Raw genomic sequence first — 24,817 nt, 5'->3', positions numbered from 1 at the left:
GCAAATGTTAATTGTTGCTATGTAATGTGTCTCAAGGAGAAATTTTTCTAAATGTGTTTCTCAAGTTTGAATGGGTTAAATGTTTATAGTGTTTGTGCATCTGAGGAGAAATGTGTTACTGTGATTTCTAATAGTAATTACAAGTCTAAATCAAAAGGATGAGTACTTTATTATATTTAGGATGGCTGATAATTATTCTTCTGGTGGATCTTTTCTTCCTCATTTTATTTGTTGTAGGCATCACATTACTGGGGGCGGGGAGGAGGGTGAGTTTGGCTAAAGCTAAAGCTCTATGCGCTACAAGTATGGTACAAAAAGATGGGAATTCATATATTTGCATCAGGTTGAGGACACAGTTTTCAGAGCCTTTAAATGGAGCCTGAGACTTCTCTCAGCTAGTACCAGTGTGAAGACAGGATTCTTATGAGTAGTTACACTCGGGATTTTTGAATCTTTAGCCTGGTTTGCCTTCTGGGAGTGACAGGGTTCAGCTCACATGAGAAAGTGCTGGGGAGGCTTTGGAGGGTCCTTAGTGGGGCTGAAGGTTTACAGCTTTTCTGGAATCAGGGTTGCTACTTTTCACTTTAGGATGGGTTCCGTTAGGTTTGCTTTCCTTCACTTCTAAAAGGGGTTTGACCTCTTCAAAGGAAGTAGTATTGAAAAGGCTGGACTGTAAATGATTCTGGACTGAGTATCTTGAAGGGGAACCCTAAATTAACTATATCCTGAAAAGCTTAGTAACCCACTGATATTTGACTTGCATTTGTTTCAACGGGCTTCTTTTCAAAAAGTAAGCCAGGGTGGAAATAAAACCACTTTTTTAAACTGTTTTTTGTTTTTAATGTGACTTGGAAAACGCTGGTTTGTTCATTATGGTGACTTTTTATTGTAAAGAGTTTCCATTTGGATACAGAACTTAAAAATTTCAGGTTTAAAGGAGACAACAGAGTAGCTACCAGGAATTCTACTTTCTTGGAGGAGAGCACTTACTGTTAGGGGTGGAGCTTGTATGCAAGCTTCTGGGATCACTACATGAATTAGTAATCCTGTCCCAAAGATTTGATCTGCACTTTTAAGAGATGCAATTTGAATTCTTGAATTTGTTGCCACTGCAATTGATTTTCTGTGTAAAGTATTACTTAAGCAATTGCAAAAGTTACGAGGATGTCTGAATTACTACAGCTGGTAGTAATTCAGTCAAGTACTAGTCAAGTACTTTGAAGAACATCTGAAACTCTTTGTTCCTCCCTCCCCCTTTTCCTCTGTTATTAAGTATTTGTAGCCTGTTACGTGTTGGTAGTCAAATGCTCCAATGGAGTAAGGTGGTGGTATTGTTTTATCCTGTGTACCTAACATTAGGCTTTTGGGCGTTGGTTGTGTATGTTACATTTTTCTCATCTTTTTCGCTGCACGGGCACCAGCAACTTTTTATACCTCTTTCTCCCCTCTCTAAGGCAGTATAATAACCACAGTAGAAAAGGAGGTACAGTGCAAGTCAAGAAGGGCATGGAAAAATCTTCTGCCTTTAATGACTGCTGTAATACTTTAATACTTTTTATTGCAACACTGTGCAACATAGCCAGGAAATTGAGGGGCAGGCAAGACGAGGTTAGGTCTGCCTGGGAGAAAACTCTTTCCTTTACTGAAAATGTATAGCTGTATATATTTCTGAATGCTGTTTCGGTTTACAGTGGAGGAGAGAAGAAGGGAGGGAAAGAAAAATCTGAGTTTTTCCAAGTTTGAGGGCAATCATCAAATGTAGATATCCACAACTAAACTGAGATCTGCAGATGAGCAAAACTGAAGTGGAAGATTAGAATAAGTTAGCTATTGACTGCAAGAAAAGCAAGGGCGTTAGGTTAGGGTTTGTGAGAAAAAGGGGGAAAAGTGAGAAGCACATGTAATTTGGTGAGAGAAGGATCCCGTACAGCAGAGCAAAGAGAAAAAAGTCTGCCTGCTTATATTCAGTAATAGGGAGGAAGTGGTGGAGAACTGGCAAGGGGAATCTAAAGTGGTAGAGAAGCCCCTAGTTGTGGTTGTCCTTTTTGTTTCTTTTTCTTATTAGGAAGATCAAAAAGGATTTCTTGTCAGGACAAAAATATTTCTTTCACAGTAGCAAGAACGTAAAATCAGAGGTAGGATTGACAGATGACATCTTTAACTGTCATTTGAACTAGGGCACCTTATAGACTTCTTGTTCCGAGTTGCTCGTTTGATACAGAGTTCCTCATTTCTTCTGAATGTCTGGGTTTTGAATGTTTTCAGTAAAATGGAGATTTCTGAACAAATCTAAACGAAGAGGCAGATTTATGGAAATAAAATTAATGGATTATATCTCCTGATTTTGATTTTTTTTTTTTCCAAATACTAAGCCTTGTGTATCTTTCAGAATATGCAGGTACACTGTTAATCTTTTTTTCTGTGAATTGTTTAAAAGATGTGAAATAGCACTTGTGAAATATTAGGCATGAGCTATCACTGACAGAGCAACTTCATTTGCATAATGTTTTCTTTGATTAAGTTAATTGAGTGGAAATTTGGAAGTAATTTTCATACTGTAAATAACTTGGTAAGTATCTTTTTCCTATTAGTAGTGTTGAAAATGCAGTTTGGTTTAAATGCTGCAGATGGGAGAAATAAGATAAGAATAGAATGTTCACTAGTGCATAGGAAAGCATATGGAGGGTTTTTTCAGTTTTGACAGACTAATAAGAAGTATGTTAGGAAGTATAGAGTCATCACAAAGTGTTTAAAACCAACTGTGATGGTGAAGTAAATTACATGCTTCTCTGCTGCACTGTAGATGAATGACATCCGCTGAGACTAAGTCAAGTCTTAGTTTATTGCCCTGTAATCACATTCTTAAATGTTTGTTTATTTTTGACTGGTTTCAAAACATCTTTTCCTTATAAACTTCAGTTCTTCTTTTTAAAGTGAGTTTATTTTAAGAGTAGCATCAATTTTTAAAGTCTATAAAGTTGGCTTGGATTACAATGCCTTATTCTTCTTGACCCACAATATTCCAGATCTTCTAAATCTCTCCTCACTGACATGCTGGCTGCCTGCACTATCACCCTGGATTAATATTTTACTTTGAGAAACCTGATGTGATGTGTAGCTAGCATTTTATAAACAAAAGGTGGCAGTTGCATTCCAGTCCTTTCGTTTTGCAGACTACTTTGTGCAAGTGCATAAGTGGATGTCTCTTGTGGAACCACTTTGTTCTTTGAAGAAATTTGGTGTAAAGACAGCTTCTCTGTTCTGTTGTATTAAACTGTATGTTACTGGCAGCCTGTACATAACAGATGTTTTATAGTACCAGAGTCTGTGTTATTTTCCCATTCTTTATTTGCTTTGAAAATATTAACCTGATATGGCCTTCCTTTTTCTTTCTTCCTCAGGTTTTAACAACCATTCGCTCAGGACATAGGGCCAATATTTTCAGTGCAAAATTCTTACCGTGCACCAATGACAAACAGATTGTATCTTGTTCCGGAGATGGAGTCATTTTTTACACTAATGTTGAACAAGATGCGGAGACCAACAGGCAATGCCAGTATACGTGCCACTATGGAACTACCTATGAGGTACCTCACAAAAGCATATGATTATTTTAAGATAGGTAGAATACATATTTTCTTGTGGTGTTGGCCAAGATTTTAACCAGACTGCTGAAAGCTTTATTTCGGTGAGAATTAAAGAACCTTCCTTCTAGCTTTTTTGAATTTGGGGTTTTTTTCTTAGAGTAGGCTTTAGAAGAGAAATATGTTGGCTGTCTAAATTAAATGGAGGACTTTCCAAAAGGTAGTGTCATTAAGACCACTTTCTTTGCAAATATAATAGCTGAATACACCTTCACTAAAAGAATCCTCTGCAGAGCAAAACTGATTTAAATTGTGCTGTGAATTTCTTTCTGAAGTAGGTTGCGGGGTGGGGGCAGTGGCTATGTTTTGCATTTTTAATTTATTTTCCCCCTCTACCCCCCCCCCCCCCCAACTTTTCAACAGTTTAATGCCTTTTTCACATTTCAAATCCTTCTAAGAAATGCTTGTTTCAGCCTGTGTGAATAACTTAATCTGAAAAATGTACTTACAGTTTTAGGGAAATTTTCTGTTTTGTATTCTAGTTACCTCTTTATCTGTAAATTTAGAGCCAGTGTTTTCAATCCTCCCTTGGAAGTTTTGTTCATATAAATAGGCAAGTGAAGAAGCAAAGTGTTAAGTTAGGAAGATAATCAGATTTGTTCATCTATTTATTTTAATGACAGCAAAATCTGTTGCTTGTAAAATTCACTGTGCTTAAAATAGAAGAAATACTGCTATTTCCTTCTTAGATTGTAAATGTTCCAGGTTTTTTGATTTTTTTTTTAATTTGTTTCTGTTTTAACATTACCACCATATACACACGGGGAGAAAAATCCCAAATCCATTGCTTTTTTAGCTATTTAGCTCAGATTTCATAGCAAGCTTTTAAATCTCTTTCTTTGTATGTTAAGTGAACAAAATATTTAAAAATCTCTGTTAGAAAAATTGGGGTGTGTGTAAAGGTTGTGTGAGAAAAGAAAATGGCTGAAGTACTGCCACAATTAATTTTTGATTATGTAGTAAAAGTATTCTTACAGTTGTAATTACATGTGTTCCATTAAAGGTTTTGTCTAAAACACTTCCTGTCTGCAGGGTAACTTTGTAGGTCAGTCGAGCGAAGCTTGTGGTATTCACTCTGTTTCTGGGATTTGTGGTTTTGTTTTGGTTTGGTTTTGCCTGGGTTTAATACAAGACTAAACTTTCAGTTCTGCAAAACGTGATTCTGGATCCCAGGCTCACATCCTCTGCTTTATTTTTGAGACTTGTTTTGGTTAAGAAATACTGTTTCCTTTGAGTAGCATCAGTCCTTATGGCCCCCCATCAGTGCTTAAACTGCCTCAGTTCTCACTAAAGTTTACTGTATATAGTAGTCTGTATGCTAGTCTGTGGATCTTGCAAATTGATTGGATGTTCTCTGTATTGCAAGTAAAACCTGCATTTTCATAAGAACACCTGGAGACCGAGATGCTATTTCTTAAAGCTGAAATGTCCTTGTTGAGGAGGAGGTCTGTCAGGTCATGGCATTGTGACTTCTTGGGGAAATAAGAGCCTCCCTTGGGCTGGCTGGCTGCAGGCTTGAGGAGCGGCCAGTTACTGGCTCAGCTGGTACCTCTGTTTCCTGGGTAGCTAGCTGTGAGTATTACATAAAACATTTTTGAGCCTGAGAATAGGAGAATGGTTGTGGATACTGTGCTGAGGAGACATGAAGGTAGTGGTAAGAAGTATCATTAACAGTGGGTGCATGAAGTTTGGGGTCATGGGCTAGGCTGCTCAGTGCTGCAAATGAAACAGTGGCAGCATAAAAATCAGCATGAGAAGTCACTGTGGCAGTCTTCAGTTTTGATCTGCCTGAGCTTGGGTTGACCAATGGTTTGGTTGATTACATGAAGTGACTGACACCAGGTGGTGCTGCAAACTAATGATCAAACTGGGAAAATGCAGTGAAACCAGTTGCCAGTTGTGCTTGTGGGGCAGTCGTACTGGAAGCTAGAACGTAACACCTCTAACCTGTAATAGGAGATGCTGGTTGTCTTTTGCAAGGTCTTGTTTGTCATCAGTAATGGTGGTATGTACATTGCAAGCTACTAAACCAGATGATAAATATAAATTTGATAGGTACAACCAGTTAAACTTGTCAAAACAGTAAGAGTTTGAGAAATATTTTAGAAGAAATATGGAGAGCCCAACAGTCTAACAAATCAAGATGCAAGTTTTATTGTTGTCCATATAGAATGACTATAACTGAACAGCAACTAGTTGTACAGAATATAGTAAACTTCTTCAAAAATCATTAGTTGAAGAGAGTATGGAGAGTATGGACATTTGACTGCTGTATTGCACAGTCAAAACGGTGGTATTTGGGATGATTTTTATTCAGCAAATAATGTTAACAAGAGGGAATTATTGTTGTTTTGAATGACAGTAGTGTGATACTGTTTTGTTTGTTTATACTGTTTTTAAACACAGTTAATGGAAGGAATCTCAAAAAGCCCTATATGACATTGACTATTTTAACTATGTCTCTCTGAAGTTATTTTTCTCAGCCTGTTTTGCATTGAGGTTTAACATACCTAAATTTGAGCTCTCTTCAAAAAGTCTTTGAAAAGATAGGTTTATAAAATATTTTTGGAGGTAATTTTTATAAAGACTATAAATTCTGTTACTGTGTCTTAAACCCAGTATTTGAACATTAAATGCATGTATTATTGTGTGGTATAGCAGACCTTTTTTTGAACCTTGGCATGTGAAAGTATAATAGAGTAAATAGGGTTTTTTAAGCAAATGGCTGAGATACAGCTTCAGCTTGTGACATAATGCAACTTTGTCACTGAGAGGTTTCTGGAGTGGGAAAATAATTTCAAAATATCGTGACGTTACTACCCAGCTGTATATAACCACATCATCGTATTAAATATAGAACTTTGACTCATTGGATTCTCTAAATAACAAAAGCTAACATCATCTGCCCCTGAGGTATCTAAATTTGAATGTGGTTTGAATTTATACTGCACTTTAAACTTGGAGTTTGTGACAGTTCAAGACATTACAAAAACATCCATTGAAACAGAGGAATGTGGAAATTTGTGTAGGTTGTTGTGAACTGTGAGATATTTGGACAATTGTTTTTAATTCTGGGGGAGAATAGAGTAAGTAGAGAGGGAGAGAGAAGTTCTTGAAACTCAAGGCCATTACAAGTTTATTTTTACTCAGCCAAATGCTTTTCTCTATTGCCCTTCATGCAAATTGCCTTTCAGAAGGAGAATGTACTTTTATGGACAACTCTTTCGTACTTTCAATACAGTAAAATGATCATATAGCTACATGTTTTTAAAGTTAAATAGAAAACGATTTTTTGGTTAGTAAAAAAGGATTTTATATTGTGAAATGGTATCAGTGTGAACAAAAATAAAATACAGCTATTACAAATAAGAGCTTGCTGTGTTGTACCATTTTCAGCAACATTTTTGGAACAAAGTAAATGTTTTCAATGAAAGCTCTGCATCGAAATAGAGCAAAAATGCTGGAAGGGTTTAGTGGATTGAAGAACAAGTTCTGGCTTTTATAACTACACTGATAAAATTAATTTGAGTGAACGGGTAGTGAAAAACACTCTTGTCAATATGTTATGCTAACATATTGAGGAATAATGATCAGAGCTCAGAACAAAATAATGTTCCGTTGTTATCAAAACCTTGGCTTTGTTCTGTCCGTTAAACTTCTTGTTTGTCAGCAGTAAGACTTGGCACAGCACACACTGTCTCAGAGTACTGAGCATTACAAGAAGAAATGCTGAATCCTGCAGAGATTACCTTTGCAATCCCACTTTAGGTAGAGAGATTTACAGATATCCATAGGTTACTTTTATTAAGAGTTGGCAGGGGGGGTGTGGGAGAATAAATCATCACATAAAAAGTGTTAAAGAATCACTCATTTGCTCTGTGTCGGTTTAGTGTCTTACACTATTACTGATTTTTTGTAGCTTTATACATTTCTATGAAGTTTCCTATAGTAGCAGTAGTGTAGGAAAAGCAAAATACTGCTAGTTTCTACAACATTTTCTGTTTTGTATTTAAGGGATAGCGTGTAAAAACATGATGTTTCATGTGCGTTCATTGACCTGTGGAATTCAGCTTTAACATTATGGTTGCTTGCCTTTTTATTTTGTCTTAAGGAGGCCTTCTTGAGTGAAGACATACATGTGAGACTCCATCTGAGTCTTCTCTAGTATGGGTAGGGCTGAGGTCAGGAAAATGGTGCAATACAGTGCTCTCTTAAGAACTAAAAAAAAAATGCAGTGAGGGGGTAGGTTAGTAACAGCCTTTAGTGCAGATCTTCAGGGGACTACTTTGAATGTAAAGGAATGGCTCAATGGGAATAAAAGCCGCCTAGTATTTTCATGTCATTCAGACTTCTGAGGGTTTTGTTTGTTATTGTCTTCTGTTACTTGATAGAGAATAAACTGAGCTTCTGTTGAATTATTGCAGCAAATTGATTACTTATCTGAAAACTGATTGCAGTAAATGTGTGTTGGTTATTAAAGGATAATAGAAATAACTGTAAGCTTTGACCTATAAATATTTAATCTTATGAGACATTCTACAGTTTGTTTTCAGTAGTTCACACTTTTTCTTGAAAATGAAACATAAGCAGTTTTGCAGTTTTTCTCTTTATTTCAATAGAAAGCTTGACTTGAGTCATAATTGCTTCAGTCTTTGCTGCTGCTCAAAATGTTGATGCTTTTATTTTCAAATTAATGGTACTTCTGGAAGTATTAATACTTTTTCTTTTTTTTTGAGCAGATTATGACAGTACCAAATGATCCCTATACTTTCCTCTCTTGTGGTGAAGATGGCACTGTAAGATGGTTTGATACTCGAATCAAAACAAGTTGCACAAAGGAAGATTGTAAAGATGTAAGAGTGAAATCTTTTAATAAAGATGACCTAAATGTAGAGCTGTACATCATACAAACATAGGATATGAATTCTGGTAAGGCTTTTAGAAATAATAGATTTCAGGGTCGTTGGTGGAGATGACAACATGTTTCCCAAGAAACAAAAAAAGTTTGGGGAGTCTTTTCTTTCTTTTTTTTTTTTTTAATTTATTTTATTTTAATATCTCCTTTGGCATTTTTTAGTTTATGAACTTTGGTGTGAGGCTTCAGATATGGTAGAAAAGATTCTATGTTGAAACTGAATCTCTTGGTCTGGTTTACATTAGTTACTATAGAGTGCGGAGTTGGAGGCAAAAAATGAGCTTTGAAAATCATCTGCAGCCTTGTGTTCTTAAGCATCCTTTGTCCCTCTGTAAGAAAAGATTCGGTAATGAATTATACTAGATCAAATTAGTCAGTGGTATTACTCCCTAGGAGGTAAGGTATTGGTGGTGTCCACTGTGTTTGGATTACAGAAACAGTTTTAATATTGGAGAAAAACTGACACCAAAGTATGTACTGCTACTCTTGATTAATTTTTTTCTGCTGTGTGCATATTTACCAGTTCTAGGGATTTCTTTATTTCTTTTCCTCTATCCAATTATCTTCCCATAGATGAAATCTGTTCTGATCCTTTAAATTAATTTACACTGTTTCTGTGTATTTGGTACTCTTCTGACTCAACAGTTATCTATGTTTCCATAGGAAAATCCAAGGTGTAAGCTAGTTTATGAATCTATAGTTGTTATACTTATCTATTCTTAGATGTTTGTTCCTGAGGTTTGTTTTGTTTCGTTTGTTTTCTTTTTTAGTTGATCTCCTGCTATATTTCTTTCTCTTATAATTTTTCCTCTCTGCAGTGGCTTTTCTGTTTTGACATATTTACAGTCTGTCTTCACAGGGCCAGACCTAGTTTTCTTAAAACCTCCCTGACTACTGGGCCTGTGTCCTGAAGTAAAAAACAGAATTATACTTCAAATGTTCAGAGCTATTATTTGAATGCTGTATTTTTGTTTGTTGCAGGATATTTTAATAAACTGTCGGCGTGCTGCCACTTCTGTTGCTATCTGTCCACCAATCCCGTACTATCTTGCTGTGGGTTGTTCTGATAGCTCAGTGAGAATATATGATCGGCGAATGCTTGGTACAAGAGCAACAGGTAGGAACCATACCTTTCAGTAAGCTTTTCTAACCATTTGCAGTTCCAATTTCAGGTTCGTTTTTTCAAAATAGATGGTGAATGACTCAAGTGTAATACTGAATGATAACTCAAGTGTAATACTGAATGAAGTGTAGCTTTCTTCTCTGAGAACTATGCTTTGTAATAATAGAGGCATTTCACTCTAATATTTGCTAATACAGAAATCTTGAAGTAGGTAAACTTAATCTCTTCATCCATCTTAGAATACATTGTATACTGAACGCAGAGGAAGACATTTTGTAGTATCTCATCTTTCGTCTTGAAACATGTGATTCCAAGATTCCAAAAAGTTAGTGATTACAGCCTGCAGTGGTCCACCTGAATTTTAATTAAGGTCTTATCTTCTTGTACTCTGCTGTGCTGGAATGCGTTGCTCCTTATGGGAAGGGATCTTATGAACTCTATAATGTCATGCAATATGCTTACCTTTGCCATAGTTGTTGCTATATCTAACACAATTTCACTGAAAAGCTACAAATTCTTCAGGTGAAGGCTAGCATGCTTCAGATGCTTACCTATGGATTTTATAAAAAAATTTCAGGTGACAAGCAGAAGTGCATTATGTAGTTCTAATGTATCTCTTTCTTATAATGTATGCTCAGTGTTTGTTTGGACACAGATGAACTAATATACATAGCTGTGCATACACGTTCATGCAAATAATCAGTGTCACAAAATCTGTCATTTCTTGGGGTATTTTCCTGTAGATGATTGTGATGGAGGAGAAGGGAAACAGTAAAGATCACTCAATAAACATAAAAATACCCCTCTCATCAGGCTAACGTTCTTCTAAGATCTCTTCCTTTCATCACAGTGGTCAGCAAAATTCTGTGAGAACTGCCTGAGGAACAGGTTCTGGGCGGTTGATTAAAAGGTACTATGTACCTGCTCTTGTATTGTAACAATACAGGAATAAGATGAATTCAGGTATGCTGGCCTACAGAGTAAAGGAGAGAAGAGACAAAATTCTGAAGATTGTAATTTTTCTGGGTGTATTGGTATAGTGTTCTGTTGTTTGTTTTGGGGGGGTTGGGGGCTCTGGGGGGGGGGGGGGGGGGGGGGTTTAAGATGTGAAGTATTCTATGACTAGTGAGCAAACTGTTGATTTTAATTTAAAACTTTCTGTCTCAGTCCTTATATAGTGTGAGATGATAAACTCTGAACTTGTCTGTGGTCAAGGACAGACTGTTGCACATACTAAGCCACAACAGATATGCCATGCGGGAAACAGTTAGGTGGCTAATCATGAGTTTGTGGAACAGTTTTTTTTCAGTGTTAGATCTTCTTATAGGTAACTCTCATCTGCTCACAAACTTGTAATTCTAGAATTTAAGACTGTTTTAGTGTGTGGAATGGAGGTGAGTTGTCAGGGAAGCATAAATCCAATGTATTGTATAGTTCTGCAGTTTCAAAGTAACAGTATTATGTCTCGAAGAAAAACTAGTATTTTTTTTAAAACATTTTGCGTAGAAAAGAGGAGATGTATGTCCTAAATTTTCACAGTTTCATATAATGAATTCCTTTTAGTTTGTGTGTAGATACAGATCTGCATTATTATTGTGTAAATGTTCTTAGGTTCCAAAATTTGTTTGTACTACATTTGACAGATAGCATCCACACACTGCCATGTGATGGGTATGTGATATATGAATATCTTTGTGTGTTTTCATATCTTTTTTTTTATATATATAATGTATGTAGTGTTTGTAAACAAAAATATAAAATACTAGTAAGATCTGATATGTCACTATTCAGATCCAATTTAATGCAGAAGCTACAGGATACTTAGCTTTGATCATCTTTTGTTGGATGTTGAATAAGGAGTATATTGAAACTGTTGAACATTTGCAATAGTAAATGTGTTGTTTCTTTCTCTCCCCCCCCCCCCCCCCCCCTTTTTTTTTTTTTAATATAGGGAATTATGCTGGTAGGGGCACTGTTGGAATGGTGGCACGTTTTGTTCCTCCCCATCTCAATAACAAATCCTGCAGAGTAACGTCTCTATGTTATAGTGAAGATGGTCAAGAGATCCTTGTTAGCTACTCTTCAGATTACATATACTTGTTTGATCCCAAGGATGACACAGCACGAGAACTTAAAGTTCCTTCTGCTGAAGAGAGACAGGAAGAGGCAAGTGATTAAGACGACCTGTTTTCATGTTTGATTTTTTTTTTCTTGTGGCATTCTTATATCAGTTGTATTTCCCTTTAAATTAATCTTAATGTTGTTGTTTATAGACTGAGATGTGACAAGTAGATTGTGTTACAAAATTTGCATATTTACAATTTATTTATTTATTTATTTACAGTGTTTTGTCACTCTGGTTTTCTTTCTTGCCTGGTTTCCCTCTCCTAAAGATGACAAGGCACCTACATGAACCTCAGGTTATAAGACCAGCAAGGGTGGCAGGTCGCTCTTGTAATTGAGGTGTATTCTCGGTTATTTTCCATGCCACCAAAAGCATATTCCTTGAAATCAAGTATAAATACTCTCTGTTAAAAGTTATCATTTAATGACAGAGATTATGTTTAGATCGAGGAGGTAAGCCACTGCTACTGAGCAGCAGTAAAAGTTTCGGTAGTGTAACCAAGACACAAGCAGTTGTTTATTATCAATTCAGCCACAATGATGCTGACCCTTCCAGTCTAAATTTTCTGATCAATATAAAACGAATCTCTTTAACTACAGTGAAGTTCTGTATGTCTCTCCCTCTCCCCCTGCACTCCCCCAGCCATCCACTACCTTTTTTTTGTGGCATTATGCTTACGCTTTCACAAGCTCCTCTGTATCCCGAGTTCATTACGTTTAGTCTGAGACAGGGGCCTCAAGGAAGGTTACTATGAGTTGTCAGCATCCTGCTGTCTTCACCTGGAGGATGAGTGTGATGATAATGATGGTGATGTCTTCCTCCTCTTTGCTGGGAGAAGCATGATGATGTTTTCTTCCTTCTTTTTGTTAGAATCTGCGTGGATGTTTTCCAACATGTTTTACATGATGTGTTTTCTTTATTAGTTGGCCAATATGGCATGGTTTTGCTTTTAAATGCTTCTTTGTCCTTGTTGTTATCCCTAAAACGGTTGTTGCTTGGGTCCGACCTTTACAGTACAGTTAACCACCACGGGTGAGTTGCTGAGGTGTCTCTGATATCCTCCTGGGTCCACACCTGCAAGATATCTGCTGTCAGCCCATGCCTGTACTACTTTATGCTGCATCATATCCTGTAGTCATAGGTAGTTCTTTCTTGCACAGTTTAGCTAGCTGGTGTTCCTGCGTATATCAAAACTGTTCACAAGAGGCTGTACACCACACATCTATGCAAATCTAAGCAAAACTAAAGCAAATTAGGTGATAATCACCTGGTCACTAGACAATTACTGTTGCAGCTAAATGAGCTAAAAGAACATTCCAAGCAAATGAAGTCCAGACAAAGCCTGACAAATGTGAGGCTTGTGGTGTTAGCTTCATATTGAGCCTGTGGCCTGTTACTAGCAATGACCATGCTGCATTTACTGGGCCACAGGCTGCTACTACTAGTACAAATATTGTCGATCAGGAGGGGGTGTAGATTTGTAGGGCCGAGGAAGAATGTCCAGCTGAGTGACACTGTTACTTCACTGCAGCAGGAGAAAGCAAAGAGGAACCCAGAAAAATTGTGATGCTTGAATGGTTCTGCACTTCTCCCTTTTTTCTATGTAATGTTAATCTCATGTGAAGTAATTTGGTGGAAAATTGACTGCCTGTTTACTGTAGAGAGAGAAGATTGTGACCACCTGTTATTAAGAGATCCTATGTATTCTTTTCTTTTCTAGGCACAGAATCTGTCCTGTAATCTCTTCTTGCTGGATGATTTTTCTTAAATGCTATTTTTGTTTCGGCCTGACTTTAAATTGTATAGAGTAGAAGAAATGTAAAGCTTTCTTCCTGAATCTGCTGGCTCCTGAAAGTTATCACTTTAATATGTTTTCACCACAGGGGTTTTGTATTTAATTTAAAATCATCAGCACAACTATTCACCTTTTTTTTTTTTTTTTTTTAAAAGCCCAAAATATCCAGCCAATACACTTAATTTAAAACTCTGAACTGTCTTTCTGAATGTTCAAAGCACTAGCTGTTTCTCTTCAAGTTGCTGAAAGTAACACTACCTATATAGGACTTGTTTTATACTTCCTGCTGAAAAAAAAAGCTTTTTTAAAAAACAGGTTAAAAAACCAAAGTTTATTTTAATAAAATTTCTTTCTTTTGTTAATGTCTGATTGTTTTTTCCTTTTGCTTAATTGCAAATCCGCATTTCATTAAACTGAAGCTACCATATAGTTTTTAACATGAAGAGGTGAATACTTTTGCAGAATTCAGGCTCAATTCTGGAAAACCTTAATTATTATTGTTCAGTATGGAAAGCCTCAGTTAACATAGTAGTTAGTATTGCATAAAGTAAAAGCTGCTGTCGTTCTGAGAGTCATTGATTTAGACTGTTGAACTTCTGTGTAGCTAAAACTCTTGCATTCTGTTGATACAGTGCTTATTCATAGCTGATCTGAACATATGGCTGACATTCCATTTTTTTGTGACAGATACAAATTTATGTAACTTAAGAAAATTGAGATACTGCATTTATATTTAGACTTAGAATTCTGTACTGTCCAACATAAATAGCTTTGTAATGCCTTTCTCTTCTTCCCCCCCCGCCCCCAGTTACGGCAACCTCCTGTTAAACGTTTGCGGCTAAGAGGGGATTGGTCAGATACTGGACCAAGAGCAAGGCCTGAGAGTGAACGAGAAAGAGATGGTAAAGTGTTTGCGGTTGGAGGGGGGTGGTTGTCTTTGCTTGTGTGTTTTGTTTTGGTTGGTTTTTTGTTGGGTTTTTCTTGTTTTGGTTTGGGGTTTATTTTCCAATTTTTCTTAAGTATTCCTGAAATATGTAAGTGCTTCAGATGAAATTGTCCATGTTTTAAGAATCAGCCAGCTCTTAAGATGGTTTTCTTAGAATTTAACACAGAACTGCTATTCTACAGTGATTTTAAAAAAATGTCAAAATTGAAAATATTCTTATAAATATTATGTTGCTTCAGTTGGGCTGATGTAAATCAGGGGGAGCTTACTTCATTGTCATTGGTCATGTAGTAACACACATACGTCTTTCCCTTTTTGTAGTGAAGCCTCATATGCAATCAAAGTTACAAATGAAATGCTCTGTAATAGTTACATTAGGAGACTGGAATTCAAAGCAATAGGATTCTAATATTGTATCTTTCACTTTTTTTATAAAACACATGTAGTGACTAAATTTTTGTGCTTGTATTTTCATGTTTCTAATGTATTGCTCAATTACTTGAGGTTTCAGTAGATAGAGCATTTCCAAAGCTATGCTTTAATGTCAGAAAATGGGATACCAAAGCAGGACAGAGGGTGCTTTGTCACTCATCTTACTCTTCATCTAATGATGTGTTTGTGTTTAAATCTGACAGGTTTGGGGGGTACAAGAATTTGTTCTAGTCCCTTAAATGTCTCCCTCTTCTGCCTACCACTTCCCTTTCCAGATTTGCTGTGTTGGTTTTCTCATCTTCCTAATTCCCCAAACTAGGATAGAAGTGTCTAGCTCTATCAGACTAGTGATTCATGTAGAGTAGTAGTCTGTATCCACACAGGCAATAGGAGATGCTGCATAGGGAGAGAACATGAGCCTGTCCTCTTACCTGAGTCTGTTGTCTTTGTTGCTCCTCCAGTATTCGGAATTATTGGATTAGAAATGTTAGAGGGTATGTTCCCATCTGTTCCTTTAGAATCTGTGTGTGGTTCTGTTGCCTGAGAGTTTCTGTAATCCTTTTTTGAACCTGTTGGTAATATTTCCTATGGCAAAAAATTCCAGGACTTCAGTGCCCACTGTGTAAAGGAATACTTTCTTTCTTTTCTATTAAACTGCTTTCTTAGTTTCATCATGTGCCTTTTTATTCTAATATCACAGGATTTGATTATTAACAGGTTTACATTCTGCTTACTTGGTGCTTTCATTCCACAGACCTTATTTGTATACCTCCTCATATTAGGGACGCTTTGCTGTAATTTTTGTTGCAGGTTTTTCCCATGAAAATTACTTGCAGCTTTGCCTTTGTACAAAGTTACTTTTTATCTAAATTCTTTTTCAGCTAAATATCTTCAGTGTCCTTCTGTCTGTCATTTCCCCATAATATCAAGTAAATCTGCTGGGGAGAAAATAAAGCCTGAAAAAAGGATTCCTCCAGCATAGACATTGGCTAGATTTTTATTTTCTCAAAACAAAGCTTCCGTATCTTTACTGTGTGTTATTTAATACAACTGTATAGTGATTGAGAGAGAATAGCTATATTGCATTAGTTAGGTATGTGATGACCTGTGACTTATTTTTCTGTTAACTGTTCATTGTCCTCTCTTCCCATCATTAACCACCTTTTGTCTGTTTTCTTCAGCTGTTGCATTCCATTTTTTGTGTTTTAAGCTTCTGAGGTCAGAGCTCCCCTGCCTGGAGTACAGGAAGGAAATGAGGGATCCCGGGAGGGGTCAGAGACCTGCAGTGTGGAAATGAGGATAGACAAGGGCATTGGGGTCAGATTGAGGGGTATTTTTTGGGGGAGGGCGTGGGTTAGGTAGGTGTGTTCCCCTTCCCTTCTCCATTCCCACCAATGTCTTTTAAACTCAAGCAAATAATCTAAAAGCAAGGTCTAGTGCTGATACATTCAAGCTATGTCCTAGCAGTGAAGATTATATGCAGTCCTGAAAGATAATCAGTTGCTCCAGATATTTGATTAGTCTTTCAGCTTTTATAACATCTGTGTGGGTAGCAGCAGTGATCTTTGAGAGGCATATTCTCACTGTACATGTTCTTTCCAAGTACGCTCCAGAATCTTTCAGTGTTAGCTTTTGTATGCAGGGTGTTAAAATACTTTTTCACACATGTATTTTGATAAGTAATTGTACTTCACAGGGATTCTATTTCTTAAGGTCTTCAATTACAAAACTTTTCCAAAAGTTGCTTAAACACTGCATACTTCCAAAGTGGTTAAGGGGCCAGCAGAAGCTCTTACTTCAGTATGAGTGGAATGGTCCAGTCCAGTGGAATTGGTCTTCTATTGGAAGATGCCAATGTGTTAACAAAAAACCCCTCTCAAACCAAACACCAAAACCCACCAAAAAACCCCAAACTCCACGTCACAGAATACAAAAAACACTTAAAGATTCAAATATTCTACTTCAGCCCATTACAAATGGAATTTTCCTATCTTCTCTCTTGAAACAAATTTTGTTTCATATGTAATAAAACCAGAAATAAAATGAGAAGAAAATGTTTTGAGTTATGTTGAAAATATGTTGGTGATTTTGCTGCTTGAGACTGCAATCCTGACACTTGATCCAAAATGTGAAAATGAAAAACCCTAAAAGAACACTGCTGTTGTATTAAATTGTGCCTATGAGGAAAATTAAGTCATGAAGAAGCCTTTTGGAAATGTTAAAAACAGCACGTGCTAATTTTATGCTAGCCTTTTTGCTCTTTCATTTTTTAATGATAAAATTAGTTATTTTACAATTAGCTGGAAAACCATAAAAATCTAGGCTTTCTTAACTTATTTAACCAGCATTTAAAACTGAATGACATACATTTCACAATGTCATGTGTACAAAAGCTCCAGTTAATTATAAAACAGAAAAGGGGGAAGGACTGCTGGGTTTTATGTGGTGCCGTGTTCAGCTGGCAATTCTTGCTAAACTGTTGTGCTGAAAAAAGGAGATGGTTCAGGGCATTACTAGTTACGTAGCTTACAGTACAGGGGTTTTTTATGGAAGAAGAAATGGGGTGAAAAATGAATACTTTTGTAAACTTGTAGATGAAACTTTAGCATTATTTGTTTTACAGGGGAGCAAAGTCCTAATGTCTCTCTAATGCAGAGGATGTCAGACATGCTGTCAAGATGGTTTGAAGAAGCTAGTGAAGTTGCACAAAGCAATCGAGGACGAGGAAGATCACGGTCCAGAGGTGACTTCTTTCTTTTCAGTAATAGTAATTACAACAGAAAGTATGTTTGTACTGGATATACAGGCCTTGAGTATCAGCCTTTCTGAGGTATAAACTAAAAAAATTTTTAGTGCACTCTGAAGAACTGAGCACACTTGTTTGCCATATGAATGGTAATGCAAAGGGATCTTTAGAGACAGAGTAAGTTTACCTTTGGGCTATTGTTTTTCTTGCCTTTTTTTTTTATTTTTAATCAAAGGTGGGGCTAACCGGACAGATGCTCCTGCTACTAATAATGTGCCACCTAGTACAGAATCAGAAACTGCAATGGAAGTAGATGGTTCTGAACAACTTCCATCATCTTCCTCTTCTACAATGTCAGCCCAAGCTCCTTCAACATCGTCTTCAACAGAAAGTCCCCCTTCGACTTCATTATTGTCCTCTCCTGATAATGAACAAAGGCCTTCTTTAGGGGCCTCAGCTCAGCCTCTGCTCCATCAGTCTGGTGAGAAGAAATCCATCTTGTCATTGTTTATGAAAAATGCTTTCAATAAGAAGCAATTTTATTTTAGGATATTTTTGGGTAATTGATCTCAATCTGTTTTCTTTCTTGCACATCCTTAATGAGACTAGGTATTTTATAGTTACCAAGTGCCTGCAGCTGTGGTTTAAAGAAAGAGTAAAGCCATTAACTGTGTATGTTTGTCTGAAGAAGAAATCTCAAAGGGGATAACCAGTATTGTCTTTTGAAGTACAAATAAAAAATTATTGCTTCTTTTTTTCTAAACTTATTGTTCTTTTCATGGAGTAGAAGTAACATCATACCTTCTTCAACTGTGATTTGGCTGTAGCAGCATCAGTGCAGTGAATAGCAGAACCTAAGCCTGTTAACAGTCAGAGGAGGTAGAGAATGTGTCCTTCAGTAGGAATCTACATCCTCAACATTTCAGTCAGCAATGTTATGTTTTTGCTTCTCAAAAGTATCTGGATAGACAGGGCTTGCCTTGCATGATATTCCATTCTTGGTTAATAAATTATACTACATATTGGGTTTTAAGTTTGTGTATCTTGAAGAAACTCATCTGTATTGAATACAGACTTACATTCTTATTGTGGGGAAAAAGAAGAAAGTATATTCCACTGTCAATGTCAGAAACCTATTTGTGTAGTAAAAGAGCACCTTATGCTTTGACTTGTCCTTTTCCATCTCTGTGCAGGAAAAGATGCCACAGCCTTTAGACTTAGATATTTGCAGAAGAGTTTGTTTTTTACTTTTTTAAAGTGAGTTTCTAGGCCTCACAGTTGTGGTGGAAAGGCTGATGTGATCCAAAGCACCTACAGGTTCAGACTTGATTTTTTTAAAATCCCGTGTTTTTTGTCTAAATTCACCTTTTGTCTTGTACCAATTCTGTTGTAAAAAATCAGTGTCTTTGTTATTGGAAAAGATGACTGATAGCATCTTCAGGCCCTAAATTGGATGTTCTGGAGTAAAGAAGAGATGGGGATTTCCCAGGTAAAAGGATGCCATTCAGCATACTGTGGCTGCTGCAGCCAAAATCTTTGGGACACGTGAGAAATGATTAGGTATCTAGTGTCCCTGTCTGAAAGACAGGGAAGCTGAACACTTAAGTTGAAATTCATTAAATGTATCATTCTCGCCCTTTCAAACCTTAAAACTAGTCTAATACTTATTTAGAGGAAATAAACAGTGAGTAGAAGCATGACGATACACACAGTCCAGATACTAATTCTAGAATAAGTGAATGCTAGCATGTTTAGTGGCAGAGGCTTTTAGTCACCTATGTTTTTTATTAGTATTGGTGTCAGCTTGCTGCAATCTCAAGTTTTTCACAATATACACACAAAAAATTGATTAAGGGGTCTACTCTAATTCAGTGTAACCCAATTTAGCTGCCACTGTCTTTGGTACAGAGGGATAGCCACCAAAGAACACACAAACCATTACCAAGGGTTCATTTGGATTTTTTTTAAAGTATATGGTGTATTCTGGAGCTTACACGGGCCAGGAGAGGATGTCCCATATTAAAAATAATTGCTTCACGCTATGCTATTGAAACTTTGTGGGTTGCATAATGATAATGCATTAGAGAGCATTTCTGGAATTACGATGCATTTTCTATCCTGCGTTTTAAAGAATGCATCCTGACTAGAGTTTCCTCTTCTTCTCTGAATCTCTGAATTTCTAAGTAAAAGTTTATTCTGCTAGCATGAAGCTGAAGTTGTTATTTCTTAATCCAGCTCTTCTCTTAAGAGCATTTCCTCTTTCCCAGTGTTACTTTGGACTTAAGACTCTCCATAAACTCAGTTTTGAAAGGGGTAGTGGTGATAGTTTTGTTGACAGGCAGTGGATACTTTCTAATTTACTGTATAATGTTTGATAGGTTCTTTGACTACACCTAAGCAGGGTGTCAGATTGGCTGCTGATTCTTTAAAAAAGAAAAAAAAAAATCAAAGTCACCGTCACCCACCCCAACTCCAAACCCACAGAAACAAACAAACAAACAAAACTTTATCTGGTATTCTTCATTGCTGTATGCAGATTTTAGTGTTAAGACCAGGCCAGGTGTCATCTTTAAATTGTCTGCAGGACTCCTGCAGGAGTAAACTTAATAGTACTGTACGTTTGCACAACTAGTAAGCATCTTGTCTAGTTTGCAGTGCTTTTAAAAGACTTAAGTTACTATAAAACAAGTCTTTGGGTAACGTGGGCAATTTCAGGCAGAGGGGAGGCTCCTGGGCAGAGGGAGCAGGTCATGGCAGAACAGTAGAAGTGGGTTTATGAATGGGTAGGCTTGAATGGGAATTTCCTTTTTGCAATGTTTGTATACTTTTGTAACTTACGAGGGTGCTCTCTATTTACTCACGTTATCTAGTCTATAAACATGAAAACCCTGCACTCTGCCTCAAGAACAGGATTCCCTGAGTTTGTTTAGCTGCAGAGGTGAATAAAACCTGCTGCTTTTTGGGGTGACAGGATAGGGAAAGTGGTAAGAGGAATAGTTGTTTAAATACAGTGGGGTTGAGTAGGAAGACCAGATAGAGGTGTTTTGTAAAAGACAGATGACTGGGGAAGCATTTTGGAAAATGGAAGAAGGAAAGCGAGAGGCTTTCAGCCATTGTTTTGCATAAAGTGGTGGTAGATACAAGTTTGAATACTGTAGCAAAGATTTAGCAAATGAAGAATATGTTTTCAGGTAATGACTTCTTTAGAATTGGAGCACTACTCGTATTCGTACTACAGAATGGAACAGGCTTATAAACAGCTTTCCATAAATCATTTCTATAGATTTCTGTACTGAACACAGGCACTGGTGGTAATCCTGTCTTTGAAATAGCAATACCTCTGCATATGTATTATAATTCAAATATATTGTTGGTATGGTGTTCTGGAAAATATGCCATGTGGTGAGCATTTGCGTTTCTACATCTGAATTACTTACTTCATCTCTTAATGTTTTAAAAAAGTACAGGTTCAAAATAGAGTCAGTACAAAAATGGTTCAGTGCTGGAGCTTGTTGCGATGTCTCTTTATCAGATTGTATGTTCTAGAAGAATACAGTTGGAACATTTGAGTAAGTTGCAAATAATCAAAAAGATCAGTGGAAAATCTCAGTGGCCTGAGATACTTGTCAGTATGTTTGATTATTTATTTATTTTTATTTGAAATAATCAAACAGAACAATTGCTGGAGATTTTCATAGTTGTCACTAAGGAAAAAAATAACAAATCTATTTTCTTGCCCTGCTTGGCCCATTCAGTGCAAACAATTAATTTTTTACACTAGTTTTAAGATACTGTAGTTTTAAACCATGAATAAACATCAGATACAACAAACTGTAAAATATGATAATGCTTTTTTTCTCCATAAATAATATTCCAGATACACATTGGTACCATTGCGGGGGGCAGGCAATTGACTAATTAGGACAAAGCTTAATCTTAATATGTGTTCTTTACTTTTACATTTTGAATGGGAAAGTGGCAATATCTGTCTTTTTTCCTTTCCATTTCTATTTCCTCACTCCATTTGCTGGCAAAATAAACATTTGCTTAGAGATTCTGAAAAGTGTTAAAAGGTGTGGTCATTGAACATACTCAGGATAGCAGTTATCTCTTTACATTTTGAATTGTACTTCTTGTTACATCTTAAATTGTAACTGTCTCTGGACTGAGTGGAACTGAATCGGCAGCAAAAACTGAAAACTGCAACTTTAGAAATCATTGAAATTTCCTTAAAAGCATTTTCTAGACTGTTTGGAGTTCTAATTGCCATAAATGTTCATGGCACATGAAAACTATTCACAGCAAATCTCTTTGATGCCATATTTCTTTTAGGAAGTATATCTTTCTCCTTCTTGTTACACCTCATCAACCATAAACTGGCAGGATGTATTTCCCAGAAGTGGTATTAGACTGAGAACATTAGAGCTCACGACTATTCAATATTAACTGGTGCCTGCCACTAATTTTTGAATGATTGGATTCTGTCTTTGGGTTTGTTTCTTTTTATGAAAGAAAATTGAAAACTTTCTTGCTTCACTGAGTGGATAAAGGTTACGGAATGTTTGTAAAGCTTTTGCTTGGATGAAAGGTTATATGCCAATGTAATTGAAATGCTCTCCAGTATTCTAACATTTCACAGTACTGATTTTTTTTTTTCTTTGCAGATTTCCTCATATCTACAAAATACTCCAGAGTACCCTTGATATAAATACTTTCAGGATAGGTCTAGGCTAGCAGTTTATAGCAGAACTAGCTAGAGTACTTGATGTGAATATTTGAGTCTGAATTAGCTTCTCTACCCTACTGTATTATAGATAAGAGTAGTTCAGCAGTGGTTCAGATCAATGTTGTGCTTCAGCTATCGCTAATAAAGACACAGTCTGTGTTGTATAAAGAGAAGCACTTGCTATACAGCACTTGTGTAAGTGGAGGAAATCTGCAAAGAGCATAGAAAGAATAAAAAATTACTTGGACACCTAGTTTTATAGCAGTTTGCAAAAAATACTGTTAATCGGACAGTGGACTGGTACGTGCCAAAACGGTATAACTGACAAATGAATAAAGACAAAACTATGAAAACAGTGAAGTCTCTAAAGATGGAACTTAAAGAATAGTCTGTTAAGAGAATGATACTAAGAATTGTTTATGATCCAATAAATTACTTTATCTGTAGGACCACTTAACAGTGTTTTCAGACTTTGAATCCTCACCCACTGGGAAGGTCTGAGATTGAAAAATCAGTTCATAGTAAAGTGTATTTTTTGGTTAGATGCTGTTCTGCCGCTTATTTCCATAGTCCCAGTTTATTTTTTTCACGGGTTTGTTTTGATCAAAATTGTACTAATTTTTTTTTTTCTTCACATCAGGAAGCTATCACATTCATTTTGAAAACTTACCTGTAGCCCACAGTTGCATAATTTTACACCATGAATATTCTCATTTGTTATGTGTGTTAGGAACATGAAAATGAATACTTCTGTTGTTTGCTGTGTTTTGAATCAGTCAGGATCTATCTATTTTTGTTAAATGGTTTAAGTGTTGGAGATGGGGAGGGGAGTGTATTGCATGACATGAATCCTGAACTTTTAAGTCCTGTGATTCATGCATTTAGGAAGAGAAAAACAGTTTCAATATTTTATTTTGTAATTTCTGGATGTTAGTAAATGATTTACATATTTTTTTTTCACTGTAATTACACTTAGGATCTGTTGCTTCTTTCTTTGGTCAGTCCCCTCACCCCTCCTCCCTGTTCTGTGTATTGTATGTTCAATGCTTCTTTCTTTTACATACTTTTTTTTTTTTTCCCCCCCCTTCCTCCCTGTTTGTCAGAGTTAATGGGACCTGAGTTAGCTATAATCCGTAGGGGTCTACAGCGACTGAGGCTTAAGAAGGCAGAACAACAGAGACAGCGAGAGCTAGCTGAGGGTTCAGCGCCACAGTCATCCTCCTCTGATCAGTCCTCCTCTAAGGGCTCCTCACAGGACCCTCAGACATCAGGTTGTCATTTGTCAAGGTTTCTTAAGCAGCTAACGTAGTTATAGTTTGTGCTGCTGTTGTTTGCTGAGATGCTTCTCTTTCAGAACAAGACAGTTAATGCATTTGCTGCTTGTCTTACCTTGCATGTGGTGGTGTTTATCATCACATGGTTAGGGACAGAGTAATATTGACAGTTTTCATTTATCTAACATGTTTGGATTATATAGCTAAATGATACTATATGGAGAAAGTTTCCTAGGTGCATGTTATCAGGTATGTGCAATGTTTGTTAGAGCAGTTGAGCAAGAAATTGCTGTGTCCTGCACAGAGTAAGGTACTTACACACTTGAAATTGCATTTTGGTGTTAATTGTATATGATAGTAACATTTCAGACTTGGCTTTGGTTTAGCATATGTTCTAAATCAGGGTAACAATTCAGTAAAACAGAATTTTGGCACTCTTAAATGTTACGGTTCTACAGTAAGTACAGTGAAAATACTTGTAACGAGCCAAAGTCCCCAGATATGCTCTCCTTTTTTGAACAGAGTGACTTTTCATTTCACCATCCTCTTTCTCTTGTTTTATTGAGATTAAAAATTGTTACAAGAAAGCCTTGGAGATGTTTATAATAAAAAGATACATATTTGAGAAAGTTAGGGTAGAAACATGCATATGAATAAAGAGGTAAACACTAAAGCATAAACTTGTAGCAAACTTTGTCATGGCACCATGTAAAAATGAGTGAGCGGCATGCTGTATGAAAAATCAGCATATTTTGTGTTGAGAAGTAATATCTAGCAATGTTTCTTCTATGGATAAATTCTGTGACAGTTGAGGTGTGGCTAAATTACTGAGAAGGATTGTGTCATACATTCACAGCTTGACTCGCTATGGTTCAATCTGTTTGTTTATCTGGAGCCTTACAGAACAATTTGATATAACAGTGGCTAGTGCTCTAGTTACAATATGTAGTTATTGAATTTTGAATAACTTCCTGCACCAGAAAATTCTGCAGTGGTTTTTCAGAATATTTGGAAACCAGTAAGTCCTGGAGGTCTGTGTGCTTATCCTAGGGATGGCGTCCATAGGTGCCTGTTACCTGTAGGAGGAAAAC

The 24,817-nt window shown here is 36.6% G+C and overlaps 1 protein-coding gene across 2 annotated transcripts in view; it reads left to right on the top strand.

Moving 5' to 3' along the window:
- The window catches only part of DCAF6 (DDB1 and CUL4 associated factor 6), a 92,708-nt gene that overhangs the window by 27,300 nt on the left and 40,591 nt on the right, over positions 1-24,817 (top strand). Inside the window, exons 4-11 of one of the 2 annotated variants that reach the window (XM_075709455.1) lie at positions 3,402-3,587; positions 8,384-8,497; positions 9,541-9,676; positions 11,634-11,848; positions 14,411-14,504; positions 17,604-17,723; positions 17,962-18,207; positions 23,556-23,723. In XM_075709455.1, the coding sequence (XP_075565570.1) occupies positions 3,402-3,587; positions 8,384-8,497; positions 9,541-9,676; positions 11,634-11,848; positions 14,411-14,504; positions 17,604-17,723; positions 17,962-18,207; positions 23,556-23,723 (1,279 nt within the window). The remainder of the gene's footprint in view (positions 1-3,401; positions 3,588-8,383; positions 8,498-9,540; positions 9,677-11,633; positions 11,849-14,410; positions 14,505-17,603; positions 17,724-17,961; positions 18,208-23,555; positions 23,724-24,817) is intronic. The other variant, XM_075709462.1, reaches the window with a different exon arrangement.

Source organism: Pelecanus crispus, chromosome 1, assembly GCF_030463565.1.
Source record: "Pelecanus crispus isolate bPelCri1 chromosome 1, bPelCri1.pri, whole genome shotgun sequence".
NCBI lineage: Eukaryota > Metazoa > Chordata > Aves > Pelecaniformes > Pelecanidae > Pelecanus > Pelecanus crispus.
This window is presented reverse-complemented; position numbering and strand designations above follow the sequence as displayed.